Source organism: Hevea brasiliensis, chromosome 4 (genome assembly GCF_030052815.1).
Source record: "Hevea brasiliensis isolate MT/VB/25A 57/8 chromosome 4, ASM3005281v1, whole genome shotgun sequence".
Classification (NCBI taxonomy): Eukaryota; Viridiplantae; Streptophyta; class Magnoliopsida; order Malpighiales; family Euphorbiaceae; genus Hevea; species Hevea brasiliensis.
Genome location: NC_079496.1, coordinates 29,820,676 through 29,845,128, shown reverse-complemented (window position 1 = coordinate 29,845,128; position 24,453 = coordinate 29,820,676). Strand labels below are relative to the sequence as shown.

At 31.3% G+C, this 24,453-nt stretch overlaps 1 protein-coding gene across 1 annotated transcript; it reads right to left on the bottom strand.

Moving 5' to 3' along the window:
* Positions 1–6,206: 6,206 nt before the first annotated feature.
* LOC110644611 (uncharacterized) lies at positions 6,207–23,997 on the bottom strand. Its single transcript, XM_021797480.2, has 12 exons — positions 23,225–23,997; positions 20,646–20,762; positions 20,337–20,529; positions 19,035–19,201; positions 18,748–18,922; positions 15,573–15,634; positions 11,736–11,817; positions 11,211–11,268; positions 10,917–11,041; positions 7,976–8,059; positions 7,815–7,885; positions 6,207–6,765 (listed from the first exon to the last, which is right to left on the bottom strand). Exons 1-12 carry the CDS (start codon positions 23,695–23,697, stop codon positions 6,636–6,638), a joined length of 1,737 nt encoding a protein of 578 aa, XP_021653172.1. The 5' UTR covers positions 23,698–23,997; the 3' UTR covers positions 6,207–6,635.
* Between the last annotated feature and the right edge of the window lie 456 nt (positions 23,998–24,453).

The window sequence follows — 24,453 nt, the reverse complement described above, 5'->3', positions numbered from 1 at the left end:
ATAAGTAATTTATGTAGAGTATTTTTAATTTGTGCATTTGGCACACATCATGTTGTGAACATTGCCAAAAATTTGATAATAAAAAAAAGCTAAACATTTTCGATTTTTATCAATTATAACTAATTCTATTTGGCTTGTGTTAATTATAGCCAATTGACTAATTTTGAACTTAGCAAAAAATTAATGAGTTATTACTTAATACAATTGTAAAAAATTAATATGTAATATAGTATAATAAAAATTAATGTTTCCTCTCTCTTTTCCCTCATATTTCCCTAAAATGTATTTAAGGAACTTATTTATGAAAATAGATAAAATTTTATTATATTTTTTAAAATTTACAAATTCATGTAAAAATGTTAATATATAACAATAATCATCATTTTAGCACATACTTATTAATAATTAACATATGGTGGATTTATATATATATTATTGGGTGACAGCAGATGAGAGGAGAGACACAGAAGGAGAGAGAGAGAGAGAGAGAAAGAGAAAGAGAGAGAGAGAGGGACAGGTGGGTGGAAGGTGGGGAAGAGAGGTCCTCTCTCTAAAAAAAATATTTTTTATTATACTAAATAATATAAATTGTTTTTAGAAAAAGGACATCTCTCCCCCTCCCTCCACCTCTCTTTGTGTGCCTCTCCTCCCATCCAGTATCACCTAATAATATACATATATGCATCCACTTATATGTTGATTATTGATTATATATGTGCTAAAATGGTAATAATAATAATAATAATAATAATAATAATAATAATTATTATTATTATTATTATTATTATTATTATTATTATTGACATTCTTACATAAAATTATAATTTTTAAAAATATAATAAAAATTTTATCTATTTTCATATATAAGTTCATTAAAAACATTTTAAGGAAATGTGAGGAAAGAGATAGAGGAAAAATTATTTTTCTATTATACTATGTTATTATTTTTTTATTACACTATGCTACATAAATATTAATTTTTTTTACAATTGTATTAAGTAATAACACATTAATTTTTTGCTAAGTTAGGTCAAAATTAGTCAGCTGGCTATAATTAGCATGAATCAAATAGAATTGGCTATAATTAACAAAAATAAAAAATATTAGGCTTTTGTAATTATCAAAGCTTTGGCCATGTTAGCAACAATATATAAAATAATAAATTTTTTTTCAAGTTAGGAACAATATTTTAGTTCATGCCACATTAGCAACATCATCTAAAATAATAATATTTAGCCACGTCATCTGCCATATCAGCACCCAAAATTCCTCGTTTTAAAGCCCGACCAAAATTGACACCAAAGTTTGAAATTGGGCCAAAAGTGACAAGAAAAAAAAATAATTAGTCAAAATTAATGATTCCATTAAAAATTTAGCTTTTTTTTTACAATTAGGCCTAAAAAATATTTTTCTCCCACATTTTCATTTCATCTATCTAATTGTGATTGAAACATCACTGATAACTCTTTCATTTCAATTTTTTTTTTAATCTTTGGACATATCAAATTTTGAATTATTTTTTCTTGCGTCTAATTCACCTAGGCATGTCCAGATCAACATCTAACAGAAGTACCTAAAGAAATTTGGCTAGAGAAATTTTGGATGATATTAAAGTTTTGAGTATTTTTGCGATACATATTAAAATTAAGGGACAGTAATGAAATATAACCCTCAAAGTTTAGGGACAATGAGTGAAATTAAACCCCATCCCTCTCTTATAATACTAAAAGCAGTGTATAAAAGAAGAGTAAGGAATCAATGCAAGTTCCAATAAAAGTCTCTCATTTTCTTACTTCACTATAAGAACTTAACAGATTACCAATGAATTTTTCTGCTGGTAATCCTATAAAATCCATTAGTAATTAAAATTACCAATGGATTACAAATGGATGAATTCAGTTGCAGTGAATCTTGTTGGTATTTTTTTTTTTACCAACAGATTAAACTTTGTTGGTATTTACCAATAGATTTTCCATTAGTATTATCAATGGATACTCCAATCTATTGGTAAATTTACCAATGGACTTAAAATCTGTTGTTAAATTAGAAAAAAAAATTCAACTAAAGTAATAAATTTTATTATTATTTTTTAGATTAATTTTATTTCTTTCAAATTATTTTATTATTATAAATATGTTTTTATTTTATCACTAGTAATTATTATAATGAGAGAAAAAGCGGCATTTGAAAAAGAAAAAAAATATAAATGAGGAAAAATTATATTAATGAAAATGGAAAATATAAGGTAAAAATTAAAAGGGAGAAAAAAAAATGAAAGTGAAGAAAATTATAAAGAAGAAATATTGAAATGGGAGAGAAGAAAATTATTGAATGGATAAAATGAGGAAAGAAAATGTGGCATTTATAGGTATACATGCGCAATTTAGCAATGGATTTAATAAAAAGACATATTTTAGGTGGTGTTTAAATTTAATAAAAAGGGTCATTTACCCTCCAACAATTAACAACCAATTTCAAAATCCATTAGTAATTTACCTTAGATTTCAAAATCCATTGTTAATTACATAAAAAAGACAGGATTTTCCGTTTGAAATTTGCCAATGGATTTGAAATCCTTTGGCATTTTAAATACACAGTTTTTTTATGTTTCACAAATTACTAAGTGATTATAAAATTCATTGGTAATTTAAAAATCTAATTTTTTTTTTCTCACAATTTATCAATGGATTGAAAAATCCGATGAAAAATCACTAATGAATTTTAAAATCTATTGGTAAATTAAATACCTAATTTTATGTCAAATAATTTAGCAATAGTTTTTTTTATTTCAAGCTTCACCTATAGATGTCTATTATAGAAAGTGTTTAGTGATAGAGGAAACTCTATTGCATGGTTTGAAAGTGTCTAATGCTGTTTATCCTGGTCATCTTCACTACTTGGGATGTGTGGAGAAGCCCTTTCAGTACCTAACATGAAGGGGTGAATCTCTTTCATGTATCAACAGCTTGAGTTGGATACTTTTGAAATTTTTGTTATAGCTTTATGGTCATGTGGAATGCTTGCAATGCTTTGGTTCATAACGGGACTTGATGAATGCCAGTAGTGACTGTCCTAGTATACCTCAAAGAATGTCTTGGAGATGGCTTTCCCCAAAACCATGATAATTTGAAATTTGATGAATAACAAAATTGATAATTTCATTCTACTTTTTCGTTTTTATTTTATTTTATAATTAAAAATGATAATCTCTTTTTATAGGGTATTTATTTAGTTTTGATATTTAGTAGGGAAAATTATTAAAAAAATTATGAAATTTGTCAATTTTTATAATTAAACCCTAAAGTTTACATAATTGCTAATTAAATCCTAACGTTTGATTAATGTTCAATTGACCCAACCATCAATAAATCATTAGTATATTTCAACAAATAAAAAATTATAAGTCAAATTCTGTTATACTTTTTATCTTTATCAATGCTTCTACTGTGCTCTACAAATCATTAATTAATGTATCATTTTAATTATACTATTCACTAAGCTACATTCATTTCTCAGTAATTTTGTTGTTAATTTTCTTTAACTCTATAATTTTCTCCTGAAGAGCATTTCTTTGCTAAAACAAATGTGTTAGTAGCTTTTTCTTTGAACTATTGCAAAGTGGATCAAACCACTAGAAGAAAGAATAGTCATTCTTTTTATTCAATTGTCCATTAATATCAACTATCAATAAACTTAGCTCTTAACCAAAATAATCAAAATAACAGCCATTATAATTATCTCCAAAGCACCATATACTAACTATTTATTGACAGTCGAGTCAATTTAAGATATCAGTAAAATGTGAGAATTTAATTGACAATTATGTAAACTTTAGGGTTTAATTACAAAAATTGACAAACTTCATAATTTTTTTTGGCAATTAAACCTACTTAGCATAGAAGACGAATGGAAATTTTAATGAAAATTTACATTAATTTTTAACCACTTGTGTGTTATTTTTATAATTATATGCATGTGTAGATTATAAAGTTATAAAATTTTTCATAAAATTTTATCACTTTTGTAATTATGTATATTTTTGAACTGTAAAGTAATAAAATTTTAAGTTAGTAAAATTAAGAAGTTTACATTATGAGTAAAAATAAAATTCAGTAATGTGCATTATGAAAATGAATTCTCAAAATTTAGAAATTATTATTTTAACTTTAATTAAAAGTGACCACTTATTTTCTAAAAGAGAAAAAAAAAATTACAAGATGTTCACTCTCTAAAGTCAATTTCTGATTTCGTCACTGTGCTTTGGTAGTATGATCCAAGCCCATGATGGATCGGTGGTTCTTAGTTGGTACAAATTAATCCATATGTCATGGAATCCTAAGATTGTTGAAGCAATGGGCATCTCGCATAGTCTTCAATGTAAAGAACATCAATGAGGGAATATGGATGTTGAAACTGGCATCGGTAAATTCCAATTTGCTCACAAATTTATCAAAAACTGCACGTTTGTCTTTATATTTCTAAATTAAAATAATTGTTCCTTCCAATTTTATTATGTCAATAAAATGATTCCCTCGTCTAAATTTTTGCCAACTTAACATTTATCAATATAAAATGAATGTCAAAGCCAAAGCCATAATATCCTCAAATCACCCTTCCTTAACATTCCGTTCCTCCTGTTGCTATGCAACCCAGACAACCTCCTTCCGAATTGTGACCCACACCCTTTGTTTTGGTTGCGGTTCGGGTTAATGCTCCTCTCCCTCGATCATCTAACTTTTCTTTGATTTTGCAAAATCTAAATCACAAGTCAAATCTTTGTTTTTGTTCTATTCATGCAAATCCATAGCATATATATTATCTTTATTTTAAATTTTATATATAAAATTAGCTTGTCAATTTAAATATTAATTTCTATCTAAATATTTTTAAATTTCAACTATTAAAATTTTATTTTAAATATTAAAATCCAAAATTTATTTTTAGTACATTTTTTAAAAAATTTTAAATTTTCTTATGTTTACAAATTCAAATATTGTACCTTTGAAAATATAGGACGGACTTTATTTTTTTTTTTTTCTATTTTATTTTGTTACCTTCGGTTTTGGAGAGAGAAGAGAAGGAAAAGAATATTTAATGTTATTTTGGTCATTTAAATGAAGAAACTACTCTGTTGATCGGAATGAAACTCAAAAGGATATAATTGTTTCAAATTAAAAATAGAAAGACTTACGGCTTTTGACTAACTTAAAAAGGCATTGTAATTTACTCATACAACGTTATCGATGTAATTTCTGGTTTATCTGCCGAGGAGGGGCAGCCAGCATCTGCTTCATGCAATCTCGTATGATATTTGAGGGTTGGCTTCAGAATCCCAATATTAAAAAAAATAGCAGTCGGAAAGAATCATGGATCCAACATCCAAACCTTCCAGAATAATTTAATAAGAAAAAAAAATCCCCAAATCAGATCAAGGAATTTTAAAATTATATTAAAAAAAAATGAACAATCGAGATTATTTGTAATTCGATTTTTCATTGTGACATAGAGGCCGTTTAAGATGGTAGCTTTGAATTTGAAAGCCTATTGTGGACTAAAATCGTCAAGCATGACTACTTTGCCGCCGCACAAATAAGCAAAATATTTAATTTTAATGATAACTTAGTCTTCTCAAATGATTTAAATCAGTTTTCGTCATTAATTCTCATTGAGAATAAAATTAAATATTTTAACACTCAATTGAAATGCAGTTAATTTCTTTAATAAAATTTGATACCTTATATAAAATATAAAAGTATATAAACATTACAATATCTTCCATTTTACTCTAATTTCATAAAAAATAAAAAATAAAAAACCTAATTTAAACTAAACTCAATCTCTATAAGATAAAATAAAATGAACCTAACTTTATCCCAAAAGCTAACTCAAGAGGAGATTTACCCAAGTCTTAAAACTGCAACAATACACATTAAAGCAAGGTAAACTCACAGGCTCCATACCAAAGTAGAGAAATGAACTGAGCTTAACTTCACTCCAAAAACTAAGTTAAGAGAAGAAAGTTATAGAGTATTATATATAATTCAAATACCTCATCCTATATCAATGTGGAACAAACAATCTTACTTCAAAAATAATTAACTTGAAATTTTAGTGATTGATTTGAGTCTAATCAAATTTAAGTATCTCAAATATCAAACCAAACCAAATTCAAATATTAAAGAAGATGAAAAAAAAAATAAAGGGGCTTGATCAAATTCATGCTTGGAATTTCCAACTTGATTTCTGGTACACTATATTTGACAGCATATGATTATCCTCCATACTTGTAAGTCAGTTGATTTTGAAATGTTAAAGAAAAGGAAATCAAAGTAAAAGAAGATGCTTTCTTCTGTCTTGAAAAAAAAATAACAACTAAAAAAAAATCACAGTACATACCCTCGTGTTACAAAGAAGCAGGCCGTGTTTGAAATCTCCTCTCTCTCTCTCTCTCTACATGCTGCTAAATGGAGCCATTATAACCTACCTCTAATCCTAGCTACATATTCAGATTTAGTAACTTGGAAGAAACCATATCACATTCTTGGCAAGAACAGGAAGATACGTATTATATATATGTATATCGATCGCTGGTTGAGCTCTATGGAGATTATAATTTTACTTGCAGAAATTTAAATTTACGAGTTGCTATTCTGAATTGGCAGCGAAGCACATCTATCTTCAATGACCTGGGAGCTCAAAATTTTCCTAAGAGAACGATATTGCAGACGAACATTCTCACCACTTCCAATAATTTTAAGCAAGTACCTGCGAGAAACAAGAATCATCAATAGACTTCACATGAAAGTAACACGCTAATGATAGCAACATCCTGATCATTAGTGACACTTTATAAAATGCTGCATCATTATCATACATCAATTGACAAGTTAAAAGTATTCCCAAAACACAAAATTCACCAAGTACAAATTCACTACTATTATATGGTGCATTTGGTTTAGTGAGCAAGAATACAGGACAAGAATAATTTCTCCCTTGTCCTTCGTTTGTTGGGTCAACGCTTTTCCATCCCTTCAATAGTCACATAGGACAAGAATAATCAAATTTATATTTTGAAAGATAACCAATAAAAAGAAGTTGCGTTTCTTAAATGTTACAAACAGCTAGTCTTAATAAAAGCATATTTAGTTAAAGGAAGAAAAATAAATAAAAAACCACATATGACAGGAGGAAATCCAAAATCAAAAAAGGAGTAGAAGGACAAATCTAGGATTTTTTTTTTTTTTTTTTTTGGAGGGGGGAAGAAAAGAAAAAGAAAGACATAAAACATAGTCATAATGAGAAGTGACTGATGCAGGAATGAAGTCAAGTTATGTAGTAAAAAAGTAACATAGAAAAAGTAAAAATAAAAGAAAAAAAGAAACAGTGGATAGGATTTAGAAGACTGCATTATCCTTGAGGAAAGAAACCAACTCTAACAAAGTAAGCGCTATTCTATGCTACACTTCAAACAATAAACATGCTTAAGCACAAAATGCATGCGCCTTACTAACAGCATTACACCTGAAGAGGGCAAAATGATGGATTCCCTTTGCGCTGCACTTCAGCACTTAAGCGAGTCCTTCTAGCTCTTTTAACTACACTGCAATATTCTATCATCTTTGATGACAATTATCATCCGTAGTTATATTATCAAAAGCTCATTCTCTCGACTCACTCGCATAGAGAAATTGTGTTTAAAAATACATCCCAGTTATTGCAATATTTAAATTATTTTACATCGTAACTTTTATCAGTAGGATGATTTATCCAAGAGCTGCTTGTTTAATAAGCGAAAGAATGAGCCCTGAACTCACCAGCCATTGCGACACTGCGAGGTGATAATTGCTTCCTTTCCAACAAATTTTTCCGGCGTCCTCCTATTTCCCTGTATGATTCAGCATGTCCTTCAAATTACCCATCTAATTGAATAGCAATATCAATAATGAAGAAAATATAGCAAGAGTGTTAAAAATACCTTAATTACTACTTTCTCATTGACAGAAAAAGGATACTGCACCCCCTTATGCAAACCATTGTCAGCAGCAACATCTCCATTCTCCTAAAAACAAGAACATTTTTTTAAGTCACAATAGAGTACTTAATAAGTGTAAGTTTGTTCATCTGAAACTATATTATTAAGACATGACATTTCTTTGAATTAAATTTTACAGCTGAAATATGCTTCTTTATTGCATTAATATTATTTTTGTTTCTCTTTCTTCTAAAATAATAATATCATCTAATAATAAATTGATTCATGAAGAATGCCTGATAGCATTTCTTAAGAATCCAAATCTCATAATAAACAGGAAATAATGAGACCTCATCCATAAGCAGTGAGTTGTGAAATGATCAAAGAGAGTAGTACCCTTTACAACAAGCAGTTTCAAAAAATAAATCAAAATGCACTACTAAATATTCATGAATTACTTATGGAAGTCTTCAGGAAGCTAACAAAATGCACTACTAAACCATATCACCTTCTGGTTACCATCAGTGAGAAGGTGTCTTCTACTAAAAGCCAGTTTTCTAGGATTTCAGCCTCAAGAACATTATAGTACACAAAAGATTGTGGAACATCAATCACTTTTAGTTTTTTTTTTTTTTTTTTTTTTTTTGGTGAAGAATTTTTTAGGTCACCAAAAGCAGTGCCAAACAGATATCCAAAAATGATGCTACACAACATGGTCACCACATAATGGGTTCCAAAGAAACCAGGAAAAAAAAAAAAAGCACATTACCTTTTGGTTACCATAGATGGAAAAAGCATCATCTACTATAATCCAGTTTTCTAGGATGTCAATCTCATGAACATAATAAAACCTCATAAAAATTGTGAAAGACCAATTACTGTTAGATTTTCTTTTTGTGTCACCGAAAGCAGTAAAAAACTGGGTATCAAAAAAAGGGTGCTACATGACATGGTCATTATACAATAGGCTTCAAAGAACCCATTACATTACGTCCCATCTTAAGGATTTAGAAATTCAGCAGTTCTTACACTTTAAACAGCCAACCAAAACCCTATCATAAATAAATCAGTTGCGCTTTTTCACCATTCTTCTAATGTCCTTGTTTTTTCTTTTAATTCTTTCTGAAATTTTTATTTTAGGGTTTCAGCCAAAAAAGCTAACAAATCTGCAGAATGTCATTAATTGCATTTATTAAGTTTTATGCATGTGTCGTATCTTCACATTGAAAGAAGTAAAATTCTAGAAGCCCAATTACACAAAATTCTGAACTAATCATTAAAAAATTACTTCACCCCTAATCTTCTGACCTATTATACCCTTGTGTTTTTATTCTTGAATCTTGACTTCTTGTACCCTTTAACAGTTTTATTTTTGCGACGACATCAATGACTAACAGAATAAATCTTCAAGTTTAAATTGAAAGAAAGAGATTTATGTATTTATCCCATCACCCATTGATGAACTAAATAAATCATGCTTATTGGTTACCAAAAAAAAAAATTCTAAATAGTGCAATTGGACAAATAGAAGAGTGAGATGCAATAGATTTTTCCCAGTTAGTTCAGCAGTGAATCTATAAATTTGCCAAATTCAAAACATAGAAATGCTATGAAAGTTAGTAGAATGTATTCAAAAAATGATAGATGCCTAGTAACACAATAATGGATAAGATTAGGAATAATTAGGAATGACCATATCTACCAAAAAGTAAATGTAGCCTACATTAGGGATAAAATGAGAGGTCAATTAAGATGGTTTGGTCATGTTCAATATAAAGCATCTAATGCACTATGCACCAATGCAAAAGTGTGATAAGTTAATAGTGGAAGGAGTGAGAAGGGAAAATGGAAGACCAAAAATGATGTGAAAGAAAATAGTATCAAAAGATTTACGATTTTTAGATATTGATGCCAAATGGTTTCAAGCATAGTTGAACAGAGAACAAGGATTCAAATAGCCGATCCCAATTAGTTTGGGATTAAGACTTAGTTGTTATTGTTGTTGTATTCTAAAAATGACAAGTCAAAAAGCAAATTTTCATTCGTTGAATAAAGATCATCAAGATGCACAATAGGTACTAGTATTGTAAATGTAGTCAAATGCTTGCATAAATTGAGCACTAGATGCAATATGTTAGTTGTAAATTAAAATTAAGAAACAAATGAAGCAATCACGTTTGAGATATAAATGAACATTGTCCATTTCCACAACACAGCAAAATTGATAAAAACCTACTACCAACGTATCATATTTAGAATATAAAATGAATGCTATAGAACATCTTAATTTCTCAAATTTTAAGTCTTGCTTAGTTTTAAAAAAAAAATAAGGATATTTTTTTTACACAATAAATTAGTGAATTTTAGTAACCACAAAGGAAAACAAAAATAAAAGTGAAATTTTCTTATACCTGAATATAGGTATTCTACACACATTTCATATGTTACCAAAAGGAAGTTACAACCTGCTAATGACTTCATATGTTTACCAAAGAGATTGTTAGAACTTACTAATGACTCCATGAAATAACATATTTGAGAAACTGTGTCATGGAGACATTAATAACTTCTAACAACTTCTGATGTCATGGAGACATTTTAGAATTTTAGTAGTTAACAAAAAAAAAAAAAAAAAAAAAAGAGTAAAGGTGAAATTTTATTTATTGAATACGTTCAAGATTCAGTAAAATCCTTTATTTTTCATAACAATTTCTAATGCTTCATCACTTAAGTTAGCATTAGATTATTATCAACATCATCTAACATTCTACAAAGTCATTTCCATCTTACAATTTCCACAACCTTTTAAGTCACATCATTTTTGTGTTTACCTTGTGTTCCCCATGTCTGCATCCGAAATAAGTAGCGAAGTAGTTTGCGAAGGTGCATGCAAGGGACAAGGCATCCAAAAAATAAAAATGTAAGGCACTTATTTCAACCATACCCTGCTTGGTCTTCTCATGGAATCTGTTTGGTCACCCATTTCTTTGCGACGCTTCCGAAGAGCTGCATTATGAAATAGCCTACGATTATCCTCCTGCTTTATAGCTGCAGCTGCAGCTCTCAAAGCTGCAGGCAAATCAAAATGTAAGAACAAAAACCAATAGAATTAAAAGCCTTAGGAATGAATTACTATGCAGCCACTAAGTGTAAAAACTTGACAAAGTCAATGTACTTGATAGTGCCAGTTAAATAAATTCAAGATACAAACAGATTAAATAAGTTAAATAGAACCTACCAAAATTAGGAATCAAAGACCCAGGCTCAATTTCTGCATTGCAAAGGGTACATCTTGACTGTGAAACGATAATTTCCTTTCATAAGTAAGACTATATTAATAAGGACACCAAAAGGGGGTGCCACCCATGTACACTAGAAGCATAAACTATGCATTTAATCTTAAAATAAAAAGGGGCTCTCAACAAATTTACATACACTATCAAATAATCAACAGAATTCTACAGTCATCTAAAACTGATGAGTATGCAGCAACTCTTAATGGTGTTTCACATTTTGAAAAACTTCATCTTCATATGTTTCATACAAAGCACCAAATGACATCTTTGCATGTGGTTTATCTTCGCAACCAATGACTACTAGTAAAACAAAAAGCAAAATATGTTATAGTGGAATCTCAAGTGGTTTATCCTTTGCACTCATGAAAGGGGAAAATGGTAACTTCGCATCATATTCCACTAATGCCTTCCAAGCTTTATGGATAAACTTCTAATTTCTGTAAAAAAACAACAGACATCCTGCTTACCGTTTCAAGGACTCTTCTTAGCATGAGACCACCAAAGGAGTGTCCGCATGAAACAAACACCGCATCTTCAAGAAACGCACCGCTACAAAAAGAAAAATAATAATAATAACAACAACAACAACAACAACAACAACAACAACAACAATAAAAATCAGCTAGATGAAAAGAAGAGGTCCATTTAGCATAAACCATGGCACAAAAGAACATAGTGGTCAAATTGTTTATCCAAACAAAAGAGAAATTCTAAAAAAGAAAAATGAAAATCAACAAATGAATTAGAAAGAGTAACTTTAAAAAGAAAATTGAATAAAAAATAAAAAGAACAATCAAAAGAGTGCAAACTTCATAATAAAAAGTTAACAATCAAATATACACACATTATTCATTCTTCCAACTTTTCTACCATCCAAAATATGAGTCCACCTCTTAGACCATTAGAATATGAGCTTTAAGTCATCAAGACATAGCCTTAATTTTAAATTAGTTGGTGTCAAGTCAACCATATGGATATAAACCTTTATTCCACTCCATTAGAACATCTCCAAAAACTTGAGAAACGCCCTTCTTTAAATTGACAAATACAATATGGAACTCTCCTATTTTCTCTTAGAACTTCTACATAAATTCTCTTATTAGAAAAATTATCTACATAATTGACCTTCTTGGCACAAACCAAAAATTTTTTCTTCAAAGATAGTTTTGTCACTTCTTAATTAGCATTCCAATACTCTTCCAAAGCTTCATTATATGACTTATGAGTTTTATAACTCTTAAGTTTTAACAACTTTTGATATCTCTCTTATTATTAAATATATCAAAAAAGGTGCTCGTACACTCCTCGCACATTTTCTTTGATATCAAAATCTTACAAAACAATCTCGTCAACAACTCCACTCCAACTTTTCCAAGACACTTCCAAACTTCTATAGGAATTCCATTTAGCCACAAGCTTTACCCATCTTCATCTTCTTCAATGTTTCCTTAACTTTTGATATTCTAATCTGCTGCAAGCAATAATCATTTCAACATGTATGTTACCTCTAAGGTTTTCCCAATCACTGCCATTAAAGTCAATCAGGTAACTTCTCCATCACCCTTTATATCCTCTTCCTTTATTGAAACCTTGTCAGCATCATCTCTATACACCTAAATTGATTTGAGTCTCATCATTTCATTTCGCTCATCCATGTCGGTTTTTAGATATCTTTCTCTCCCCCAAGTGTACCAAGATTTTCATAACTCACAAACATCTTCATTCTTGCATTTAGACAGCCTCTTATAACACTTTGTCTTGATTACCCTTTGCACTTCCTCATTCTACAAACAAACCTCTTCTAAAGTTGGTCCATTGTCTTTCAACTGACTTTGATAGCCACCTTTCTCATCTAAATCCTCATCTCCATCCACATGGTATTTGCCTTTATGTTAGAATTCAAGCTTCATCACTGTTTTAGGGAATCCCCAGTGATTACAAAATTTTTGTTGAAGAAGATTTGAATAGACGTGGGTAATAGCAACAATGGTTTTGAATGGGTGCATGAAGGATTAGCATATGGGAGTAGGAATGAGGAAGGGAAGACCATCATAAAGTTTGGGCAAAAGGTCTATTTAGGCCCTTAAAGTATAAATCAATAATCATATAAATCCTTAAAGTGTTTTGAGGTCCAAACAAGCGCTTCAAATTTTAAAAAAGATCAAATAAGTCATTCAAATTTTAAAAATAAATCAAATAAGCTCTTTTATTATTTTGGGGACAAATAAACCCTTTAACTTTTAAAAATAAATAAAAAAAATGAACTATAATTTTCTAATATAAATACAGCCAAGGCCATGTATAAAGATCTTCTAGAGCACGATGACCATGTCAGCAGTCACGTGCATTTGATTTGCAACAACTGGATAAGTATCTGTTGTATTCTGTAGCAGATTGATAAGTTATTTTTTTGCTAAATAATTCAAGAAACTTCTCTATGAGTTCATCATCTTGGTCATAGTTTTTGTAGAAAAGCTTCTTGAACCATTCAGTAAAGAACAAATTATTAATTTATTCCAAGATGTAGCAGATACTTACAGGGATGTTGTAAATCAAATATGTAGGATTGCTGATGAGTATCCTATATACTAGAAGATCTCCATGCACAGTCTTTGCTGCATGTATATTAGAAGCAAATATAATTCAGTCTTTCTTTTATCTATTTTTAAAAATTAAAGAATTGATTTATCTCTAAAGGCTTGTTTTATCTATTTTAAAAAAAAAAAAATTGAAAGACTTATTTGATCTTTTTTAAAAGTTGAAGGGCTTAACTAGACCCCGAAACACTTTAAGGACTTATGTAATTTTTGACATAACTTTAAAGGTCAAAATAGGCTTTTTGCCTAAAATTTATTTTGGCTTATGATCTAGTTTTAACAAAAACCTTTTCAAAAAAAAAAAAAAGAAATAGTACTCGATCACCTTTAAGAGTGAAGGTAACCATAGCCAAATAGACTTCTTTCTCACTAAAAAAGGGTACAAAGCTCTATGTAAGAATTACAAAGTTATCCCAAGTGAGACTCAACTACACAACACAAGTTGGTGATTTTAGATGTGAAGATAAAGAGCACAATGAAGACGTAAAAGAGATTTATGCAACGTAGAACTTAATAATGGAACCTACAAGGCACAAAGAAAATAGCTTTTAAGGAGAAACTATTGATAAAAGGTCTATGGAATTTAGTGAAACTATTGATAAAAGGTCTATGGAATTTAGAGATAACATTGATACCGCATGGAGGGGGATGACGAGCTGCATTAAGAAAGTAGTAGTGGATATACTAGGTGTATTCAAAAGTAGATAACCACTCCCATGAGTCTTAGTGGTAGAGTGAGGAGGTTCAAAAGGCTATTAAGATGAAAAGAGAATTGTATGGGAAGTTACCAAATGCAAAAGATGGAGAGGCAAAAGAGAATTGTATAGGAAGTTATCAAATACAAAAGATGGAGAGGCCTTTGAGAAATATAAGTTGGCAAGAAGAGAAGCAAGAAAACTGGAAAGAGTGATAATAGAAAGGGGGAGACCTAACTAAAATGATGTAGAGGGAAGTAATATTTAAATATTTATAATTTTTTACTATTGATACGAAATTGGCTTCAAATAGAGCTGCAAGTTTGGGATTGAGGTTTAGTTGTTAGAATTCGAGTTTCATTCTTTAGCAACTCATTCTTAAAGTCACTTGTTTTTCCTTCTTTTTAAAGTTCACTACCTTGTTTTAGCATGTGTGGTTCTTCGATTCCTTTATGCTATCTTTTAATATACACATCCAATACCAACAACCTACGTTAGACAATGAGTTATTTGGTCTTGCATTGCACGTATAGAAAATAATAAAACTTCCACGTTTTCTAGCTTTTTAGCAACCAAAAGCACGATTCAACACCTTCACGAGGCATTTTTCTTCTTAGTGACTTAGATAACATGTAAAATCTAACGCAAATGAAGTTGATAATCACATATTGCCACTAAAAGGACTCACATATATTTCATCTTTAAAGTTAAGTTACTAAGAGTAAACAACAAGATCAATGCAGGTAATGTACATTATACATTTTCCTCTTATGTTATGCATTCATAAGATAATCAATATAAATTCGCACCAAAGGAAACTTGGTCTAGAGTATATTGTCCATGGAATGAATTTAACAATATGAAATTGTTATAGAATGAATATTATAATCACATTGATTTGAAAATAACTTATTTTAATTTAAATCTCAAAAATTAATAGAACTTGGAGATTCTCACACCTAAGCCAATAAGAAAAAAATAAAAGCACAAGCAATGACAAAGAACAACTTACGATAATGGATCTGAGAGAACACTTCTTAATGATGGTTCTTTATTAAAGTTATAATGAGCAACCTGTAATTTAAAATTCACCATCACATTTCACATGATAGGCAAATGAAATGAAAATTCAATTCACATACTAAAAAGCAGAGAATTAGGCATCAAACTTGATAATGAGGAAGAATGTTGCAACGCATGAGAATAAAGAACAAAGATAAAAAGATATCCATATTCATTACTATGGCTTGCCCAATAGCATGACTACATTTATTGCATAGTAGTTAAAGGGCACCTTAGGCATAAGGCACAAGGCACAAGGTGGTATGAGCACTAGTCCTAGGGCCTTAACATGCAAAAGGCAAGCAAGTTTCATTAGGCAATTAAAAAAATTCAAAATTATTCTTAATTCATTCTTAATTTTAAAAATTTAAGTATTTCTCATAATGTTACTCCCTCGTCTGACACTAGAACACTATTACACTACTTCCTATTTGACTTGCATGTGTTAAACATATTTTTAATTTTAGGATTTTTCAATAGTTTCTTATTTAGGAAAGTAGAGTCTCAAAATTTTTTAAGAGTTTTGCTAATTAGGGAATCTTCTTATTCAAGAAATTTTCATGTTCATGGGAGAATTTTTCCATTTAGGGATTTATTTTTGTCTATTTCCTGGTAAATATACTAGTGGGCACTTGCACTCTGCTACAAGCACTTGATAAATTGACTTTCCTATTCTATAGCCATCTCTCTCAAGCTGAAACATAGATGTTAATAATGCCCAACTTATTACAAATGTAGCCAACTCGAGCTCCATCTAAAGCTTTGGTAAAGACATCTCCTTGTTCATCTTAATGCATCCTGTAGAGATGACCTTCCGCTGAATTTTTTCACAAACAAAGTGATAATTAATCTCAATGTGTTTGGTTCATGAAATATGAGGTTAGACGCAATATGAACTGCAGCATAATTAGCACACAACAGCTTCACAGGTAGTAAAGTCTCAAATATACAAAGATACAATATTCTATAGTAGATCTCCCATCAATTTTGGAACCTGCCCAATTGGATCTAAAAAACATTCAATATTAGAATGTCCATGATTCTATAAAATATACCACATCCTGCAACTCCCTTCAAGTAATAAAAAAATCTGTTCTAAAGTTGCCCAATGAGTAATCGCTGGAAAGGATATGAACTAACTTACAATACTAATAGAATGTGCAATGTTAGGACAAGTCACGGTAAGATAATGTTAGGACAGTAATTGTTTGCGATCCGAAGTTTTCATCATCACCGGAATCACATCAGAAAATAAATAATTGCTTTCTGCCATTTAAAATAAATCAACAGGACACTAGGCCTAAATCATAGTGTCTCAACAAGGTCACAAGGCTCAAGGCACAAGAAAACCCAAATCAAAGCATCAAACAAAACAGCAGATCACAAGGCTGCACTGCACACATTAGGTCAACACTTGAGAAGACCAAAGCAAAGAACAACAATGTATGCTCCCTCATGCATTAACACGTGGATTGACAACAGAATTGAAAAACACAGCATGGCGGTTGTTTAATGGAGCTCTGGCGACAAGCTCACAAAGATAGGCTGATCGGCGGCTAAGGAACTTCCCAGGGTGGGTGGTGAGATCAAAATTGCAATACTATGCAACTAGGGTTTCACGAGAAAAAAAAAATGCTCTAATACCATGTTAATTTTGTGTGAATAACTGTTTTTTTTTTTTCATATATTCTCAAGAACATTTGAGCACATATCTATATACAATTGTTCCTATGATTATGCCAACTAAATAGGAAAACCTATAAATCCCTATTATTATGCCAACTAAATAAGAAAACATATAAATCTATTTTCTATACAATATTGGCCTTCCTATTCTATAACAAGAAAGATAAAAATGCATTCATTTTAATAGCATGACAACAAATTTAGGATAGTATCTTGTTGAAAGATGATGGCATGGTTCTTTCCCGTTTTTCTATTATATGTTTCATAAATATAATGAAAACAATTGAGTAAAGAAAAGAATGTGACCCACCCTAGGCTTGTCCAATTATTAGACCTATGAATCTAACTTAATGGGTTTAAAGAAGAAAGGCCAAATGGAAACTGTCAGAGGGGAATTACAACTATGGTCAGAAGGCACCTGTCTGCTGCCACATAAGTTTTCATTTTTTTCAACTCTCTCCACTCTAGAATACTTTGCTCACCTTCTCAATCTCCATTTTTCTTGGTTCATATTTCTCTGTTTTCTCCATTGTGGCTTGCAGTTGTTTACAACACAATTAGCACTGTAACTGTCTAGCAATTTCAATTCCTTCAATGGGCTTGAGACTAAACTAAGCAAAGAATTCCTCCACTCTACAACTCATATTCAATTTTTCTTTTGAACTTATTTTTACCATCAACCAAGGGCAAAGTTCAGAAATTTTACCAATTTAGTGTAGGTGTGTTTAGTAAAATATGCAGATTGTATAATATATTATGGGCAAGGAGGAGCCCTTTTTATCTGCTGAAAGAAGGCAATTGATGGTATCAATATTTACTCTGGGAAACAGGCAAGAAAGAGTTGAAACGCCTTCAAATAATTGTGCAGTCTAGTATTTTTCTAGAAATTTTGATACTTAAATTATGTGTACTTTGATTTCAAAGGCAAGTGTATCCAATGGATATGATTCATATTCTTTCACTCATTATTATACTTTGCTGCAATCTTATTAGTTCCTCTTCTTTCTCAAGAATATTTCTTTTTATTGAAAGGTCTCACATAAGATTGAGCACCTGATTTCTAACTTTTTTTATTATTATTTTAACTTGTAAAATGTTGTTACCATAAGCCAAAAAAAACTTATCCCTTTGCTTCATTACTCCAAACACAAATCCATCACATGCTAAAGTTTTTCCAAATGCTAGAAGTTTTTCCAAATACAAAAGCAAATGCAGGCAGATTAAATTTATGTCCTACATCAATGGGCTCCATAGTTGATGTCCAGAACATTTTTTAGAGCCAAACATCAGCAAGGAACACCTTAATCATGCAAAGAAAGCCACTAAAAACTAGGCACAACACAACAGACAGGAATTTTGAACAGATAACGACTACTACACACTTCAGGAGAACCTAATTTGAAAGGTTAAGAATGTAAAGAATTAAAAAATCTACATACATAGTTATTATCAGGTCGATTGCACATTACATCCTCCTCAGCAGAAAGGTCATCCATAAACTGGCTTACAGATATTGGCACATAGCTTTGAGGAATAACATGACCAGCTGCTGCAATCGGAGAACAATCTAATACGGCATTACCCTGTGGCATAAGCCTAAATGCCAATGATGTCCTACAATAACAAAGTGCAATAAATTAAAGGTGAAACTGAATTGTAATAGCTGATTAACTTTTTTAAACCCAAAATTAATGATAAGAACTAACTTAAACGAATATAATTGTACCTCCCACCACTGTTAGTGCCAGATGAGTAATCAGGTGCAGCTCTATATGACACAGCAGGACGAAGGCCAGCAGTAGCATGGCTAAGTGCCTTGCCAGTAATCAGTAAAAGATCCCCAGGAGCTGAACCACAATCTGCCAGGTACCATCGACCATTGGGGTCACAAACCTAAGGGAAAAAGAGTTTACATGATCTATATCTATTAGAAATAAAGCAGGTAGGGAGACCTAACTGATCAAAAATAGGCATCTATAATGATAAACGAAATCACCATGCCAAAAATAAATAATTTAAACCAAAGAACAGAGAAACTTCAAATTGTTCAAAAAGACAAGGGGTATCAGAGCCTCTTTGATCAACAATTTGGTATCAAGGCCTCTTTGATCTGCCTGTGAACAATTAGATCCTACTCTGAGTTCTGGCTTCCTTCAAGAAAAAAAAAAAACTTCCCTTAGTTTACTGTTCCTTGCATTTCTTTCCTGCTGAGAACAAAGCCTCACTTGTCTTCCTCACTCTTTCCTGGGTTTTCTTACAAAACAGAAACAGTGCAAAGCCACTACCTTCGCAAAAAGATCACCATCTGGCCACTGAATTCCCTTGTTCCTACTAAATTGAAGAATATTTCAATTGTAGTTTTGATTGATTTTCTATGTTTCAATGTTTCCAGGGATGTGAAGGAAAGCATGAAATCCTTCGTTTCATTCTTATTGCTACCAATCAAGTAGATAGAGTTGTTTATTCTCCAAATTCAATTTCTAATTCTTCCGCACTACAAAACCTGAGGTCGACAACCAGGGGAGAATGATGCAGTCAAGGAAGATTCAATTTAGAAATTGTGTTAATTTAATTTTTCATTGCAAAATTATGAAGTTTAGTTTTTATTCCTTACGAATTCTATTATTATTATTATTATTATTATTATTATTATTATTATTATTATTATTTAAGAAATTAGGTTTATTATTTTCCTAGTTTGAGTTTGTTTAGTATTCCGAATTTGTTGTGGTTTAGTACTCCTAATTAGTTACTAAAAGGACTAGTTGATAGACTATAAATATCCATCTAGGTAGTTTATTATGATATTATTATTGAGAATTAATAAATTTTGATAATTTGTTACTCTTCCTTTTTGAGAATAATTTTCTCTACCCTTTGAGAATTTGTTTCTCATGCCTTTGTTCCATTGAACTACGACGAAAACATTTGAAGCAAACACGAGCATCATTCAAAAAAAAAAAAAATTGGGCATTAATTAACAATTCTTTTTGATATTAGAGATGTTTTTTGAAGGACACAAAGATACCTGTAGACCAGGATTATCTGAAGAAACCAGCGTTAACAATCCCTTCTCAACTTCACCATTAACTGTTGGCTTCCCTCCTCCAATAGCCCCCTTTCCATTTTGCAACGACACATGGGAATAGGTTGCAAGAAGCACTGACGAGGACACCTCATTTGCAGGTAAGGGGGTATCATCAAGTAAATGATTGAAAACACTGCATGAAAGATAGATTGTAAGCAGATGTTATTAAAGAATATGATTATGTGAAGGGGTAAAAAAGGCATATGAAGGGCAAATTCTGAAACAAATATCCACCAAACACATCCATACTCGCTTCGCAAACGAAGATGCCTTGCTATTGCACACAGAGCAGCACGAGCTGCCTTTCCCATGCATCTAAATATTTCTGCCATGCATGGAGGAGAAGAATCACAATCTTCCAAAGCCCTAGCACCAGAAAAGTAGTAAATGTCAAAGAACAATGAGAATAGTCGACTTGAAGCAGATCTACAACTAGATTAAACATACAGACACACAAATTAAACACTCCTCCCCCATCCACCATAAAAAAAAAAAAAAAAAAAAAAAAAAAAAAAAAAAACCGAGTACATACATAAATAGAGGATCAAATAATCAAAATAAACTAATTTTAGGTAGTAAGAGTTTGCCACTATAAATGATCTACTGCATAGTTTTTGCTTCATATTCAGTCAAGTCCAAATCTTGGATTTTGATAAAACTCGCTTTGGGCCTCAATAGAAAAGTGTACACATCTAGAAGAACTACAGTGTTCCCAAGTCCAAGCGTGCAGATGTAGCTCCAACTCAAATAGGTGACAAAAGATGAAAAGTATAAAAAGTAGCAATTTTCTTAAAAAAAAAAAAAAATTATATCAATCATCATAGCATAATTTCAATGGTTCATCCGAAGTGCCTGTTGTAGACTTCAAAAGCAATTACAAAGAGTGAAAAATATGAAAAAAAAGTTCTTTTTCTTTTATACAAACAAGTAAAGAATCAGGAATTACTTACATTTAATTATTGATTCTGAATTTTTTGTCCTTGTTAAATGTACCATGGAGTCTATGGGTTTCAACAAGTAAATTAATTTAGAAGTGTAGAACTAAACATAATACATCAATCACAACTTTAGCAGTTGAAAGGGAATTGATAACGCTGGTGTCAGAGTAGATGACGCATAGGTCCTAACGAGCATACATGTCATATCCAAGTTCTCATCATACAAAGAGACAGGGAAAGTGAAGAGGATATCAAGTTGTCAAGTACAGGATTAAAATAAAATGGGTGAAGAGAAATAGGAATATTATGTTATCCAAAATACTAGCTAAGCTAAGTTGAAAGGGAAGTTTATAGGACTGCCTTATTTGACCAACTATGAAGTAAACGGCAGTAACTGTTAGGCAGTGAAGAAACAACTCATGCACAAGATCAACACAAGAAAAATGAGGATGCTATGCAGCTGGAAGTTGCAGCTATTGAGGAAAAATTGAGAGAAGTAAGATTGCAATGACTTGGACACGTGCATTACAGAAGCAATGCAAAAACTCTAGTACAAATGGTTACGCTTGTGCACAGAAATGGAGAAAGGAGGACGCATGGCTGTAATTGCTACTTTCAGCTATCCAGTATAAACACATTGAAGTGGCAGCTAAGATGACATGATGTAAACCAGTGACAAGTTTGAAATTGACTGAAACGCAGAATATAGTCCTAAACTGAGTGAAAAAAATGAAATAAATCCATATAGCTGACAATAACAAGTTTGAAATTAAGGTTTAATTAAGTTAAGTGAGTTCTTTAATGTACCATGTAGGATGATTTGTAACTTTTTATTCAATGTCTACTTCGGGATCAACGATTTCAAGCAAAAATTGAAAATGAAGAGGCACTTTAACAAAGTTTTTTCATAAAGGAATTCAAAATGACAATAAAAAGAACAGTATTATGCACAATTATGTCCATTACTTCATTAGAATTGCATGCTTCATAGTTTGCAACCCAGTTATTTCATAGGCAGTTAGGCACTACACGACCCATGTAAACCACATCTTCCTCCAAAGGTTCAAGCATATCAATTACCATTCTTTGACAGGTTTAACAAGTACAGTTACAGAGAGAGACAGCCATGTTCAACATCTTTCCCCACCAAAATTTTCTCGACAGATTAGCCACTCTCAAGGCATTCAAAGGTTTTGCTCCATTGCCTAAATTCTTTTAAGATTAAGAAGAATATATGACAAGAGCCAAAAGAAATAGGATAACATTATGAGAAATCAGAGTAGTGGCGTAAAAAAGGTCCTTAAAATTTCAATTGAACAACAAATCACTCAGTATCAAGTATCAACCACAGTTGACAAAAAAAGAGAAACCCATAATATCACTCAACAAATTCAAATGTATTCTAGCCTTCCAACTGAACCATAATCTAGAGCTTAAAAGCTAGTTTAAGTCCCAGGGCAACTAAAGAATAAAAAATAAAATAAAATAAAATAAAAAATCACCTTTATCTAAACACACAATGAATCACACCTATACCCATAGTAGTAGTAAAGGCTAAGAAGATGCAATTAAATTGTTTCAACTAAAGATTAAAAGCTACTTTAATTCCCCGGGCAACTAAAGATTTTCAAAAAAAATCTTTAAATAAACACACAATGAATCACACATGTACCCATAGTATTAGCAAAGGCTAAGAAGATGTAATTTAATTGTTTCAAATTTCCACTAGTGGTCTCTTGAAGCTATTTGAAACGCAAGAAGCATTATTCAACAGAAACAAGCATAGGAACATATGAAACTGCTTCAATTTCCCTAAAGTACACCTGAACTGCAATTCTCTTCTACATATAAATAACAAATACAACGTAGAAGGGCAAGACAAGCACTTACCTTCCAGCCCTGTACATGTATAACCCACGGCTGCCTCCCTTACTGCCACCGCTCTGAACCCGAGTCCTAAAAAACATGCGCGCCGCTTCCAACCCACATCTCATGAGCGCCGCGTCCTCACTGCCCAATTCAATAACCACCGCATTATGCCTCATCAAGGACCCAGAAAGCGCCTCTACCGCCTTCATGTAAGGTCCAGCCGGAGCCCCATCAAACGGTGCTATATCAGATAGCCTGACCCTTGCAAGCATCAGCACTGGCTCACCGGACTGTTGCACAGCAGTGATGGGCGGAGCGATTACATGATCGGCAGACAGCGATGGCAGCGGTTGGCGGTGAGAAATGGAATGTGGAGCAAGAGAAAGAGGCGATTGAGTAGGGGTTGTGGGGGATCTAAGGGTGGAAGAATTGGGCTGTGACGGTAGTCCAGAGGAGGTCAGCGGCGGTGGCTGCATCATCATCACAACAACCATTTATCATTCTGATGAGATGGTTGGAGGGTTTAAGAAGATGGGAATCTTGAATGAGCCATTTGGTTTTGGAGAAGAAAAAGGAAAACCCAGTTGGGATTTGGAAGAAGTGAATGCGTGTTGGCTGAGAAGCGACTGAGAGAGCTTGAAATTAAGGTTGTCTTTTAGAAGACGAAGACTGTATCTGTGTGAATATTTTGAAGCTGAGTGGAGTTTGCTGGAGACCAAGGCATGGCTTCCTGTTTTCCCTTTTTTGCGACTTCTGCAATTAAAATTGGGCAATTTACAAATTAGTACTTGAGGATAAGGGTGCGATTATGCTGTGCTTATTTAAGAGCTTGTTTGGTTGGATTATAAAAAGATAAAATTTTATAGAATTCAATTGGATTTTATGTTTTATACACTTAAAATTTAGTTAAAAAATATAAAATTGAATTTTAAGTATCGATTATAATTAAAATTAATTTTTATTAAATTTAATAAAATATGAAATGAGTTTTACAAGATTTATCTAACAATATTTATTTTTACTAAAGTACCATTATCAAAAAATTTTCTCCTAATCAAACTACATTGACGGAAAAAGAAGATGAAAACACAAATTAGCTTTTTATATATTTACTATTAATATATTTGGACAACTATATAAAATATTTTATGATTGTTCTAATTTTTTAATATTTAAGCTTAGGATTAATTATCAAAAAAATCTTGAAGTTTACTAATTTTTATAATTAAATCTTGAAGTTTACATAATTA

Excerpts from the sequence above, each read along its gene's own strand:
- LOC110644611 (XM_021797480.2), bottom strand. The coding sequence starts at position 23,697 with ATGGTTGTTGTGATGATGATGCAGCCACCGCCGCTGACCTCCTCTGGA. Across the intron at positions 20,530-20,645 it reads CATCTTCGTTTGCGAAGCGA|TGTTTTCAATCATTTACTTG; the intron begins GTATGGATGTGT and ends TCTTTCATGCAG. Across the intron at positions 6,766-7,814 it reads TCGCAGTGTCGCAATGGCTG|GTACTTGCTTAAAATTATTG; the intron begins GTGAGTTCAGGG and ends TGTTTCTCGCAG.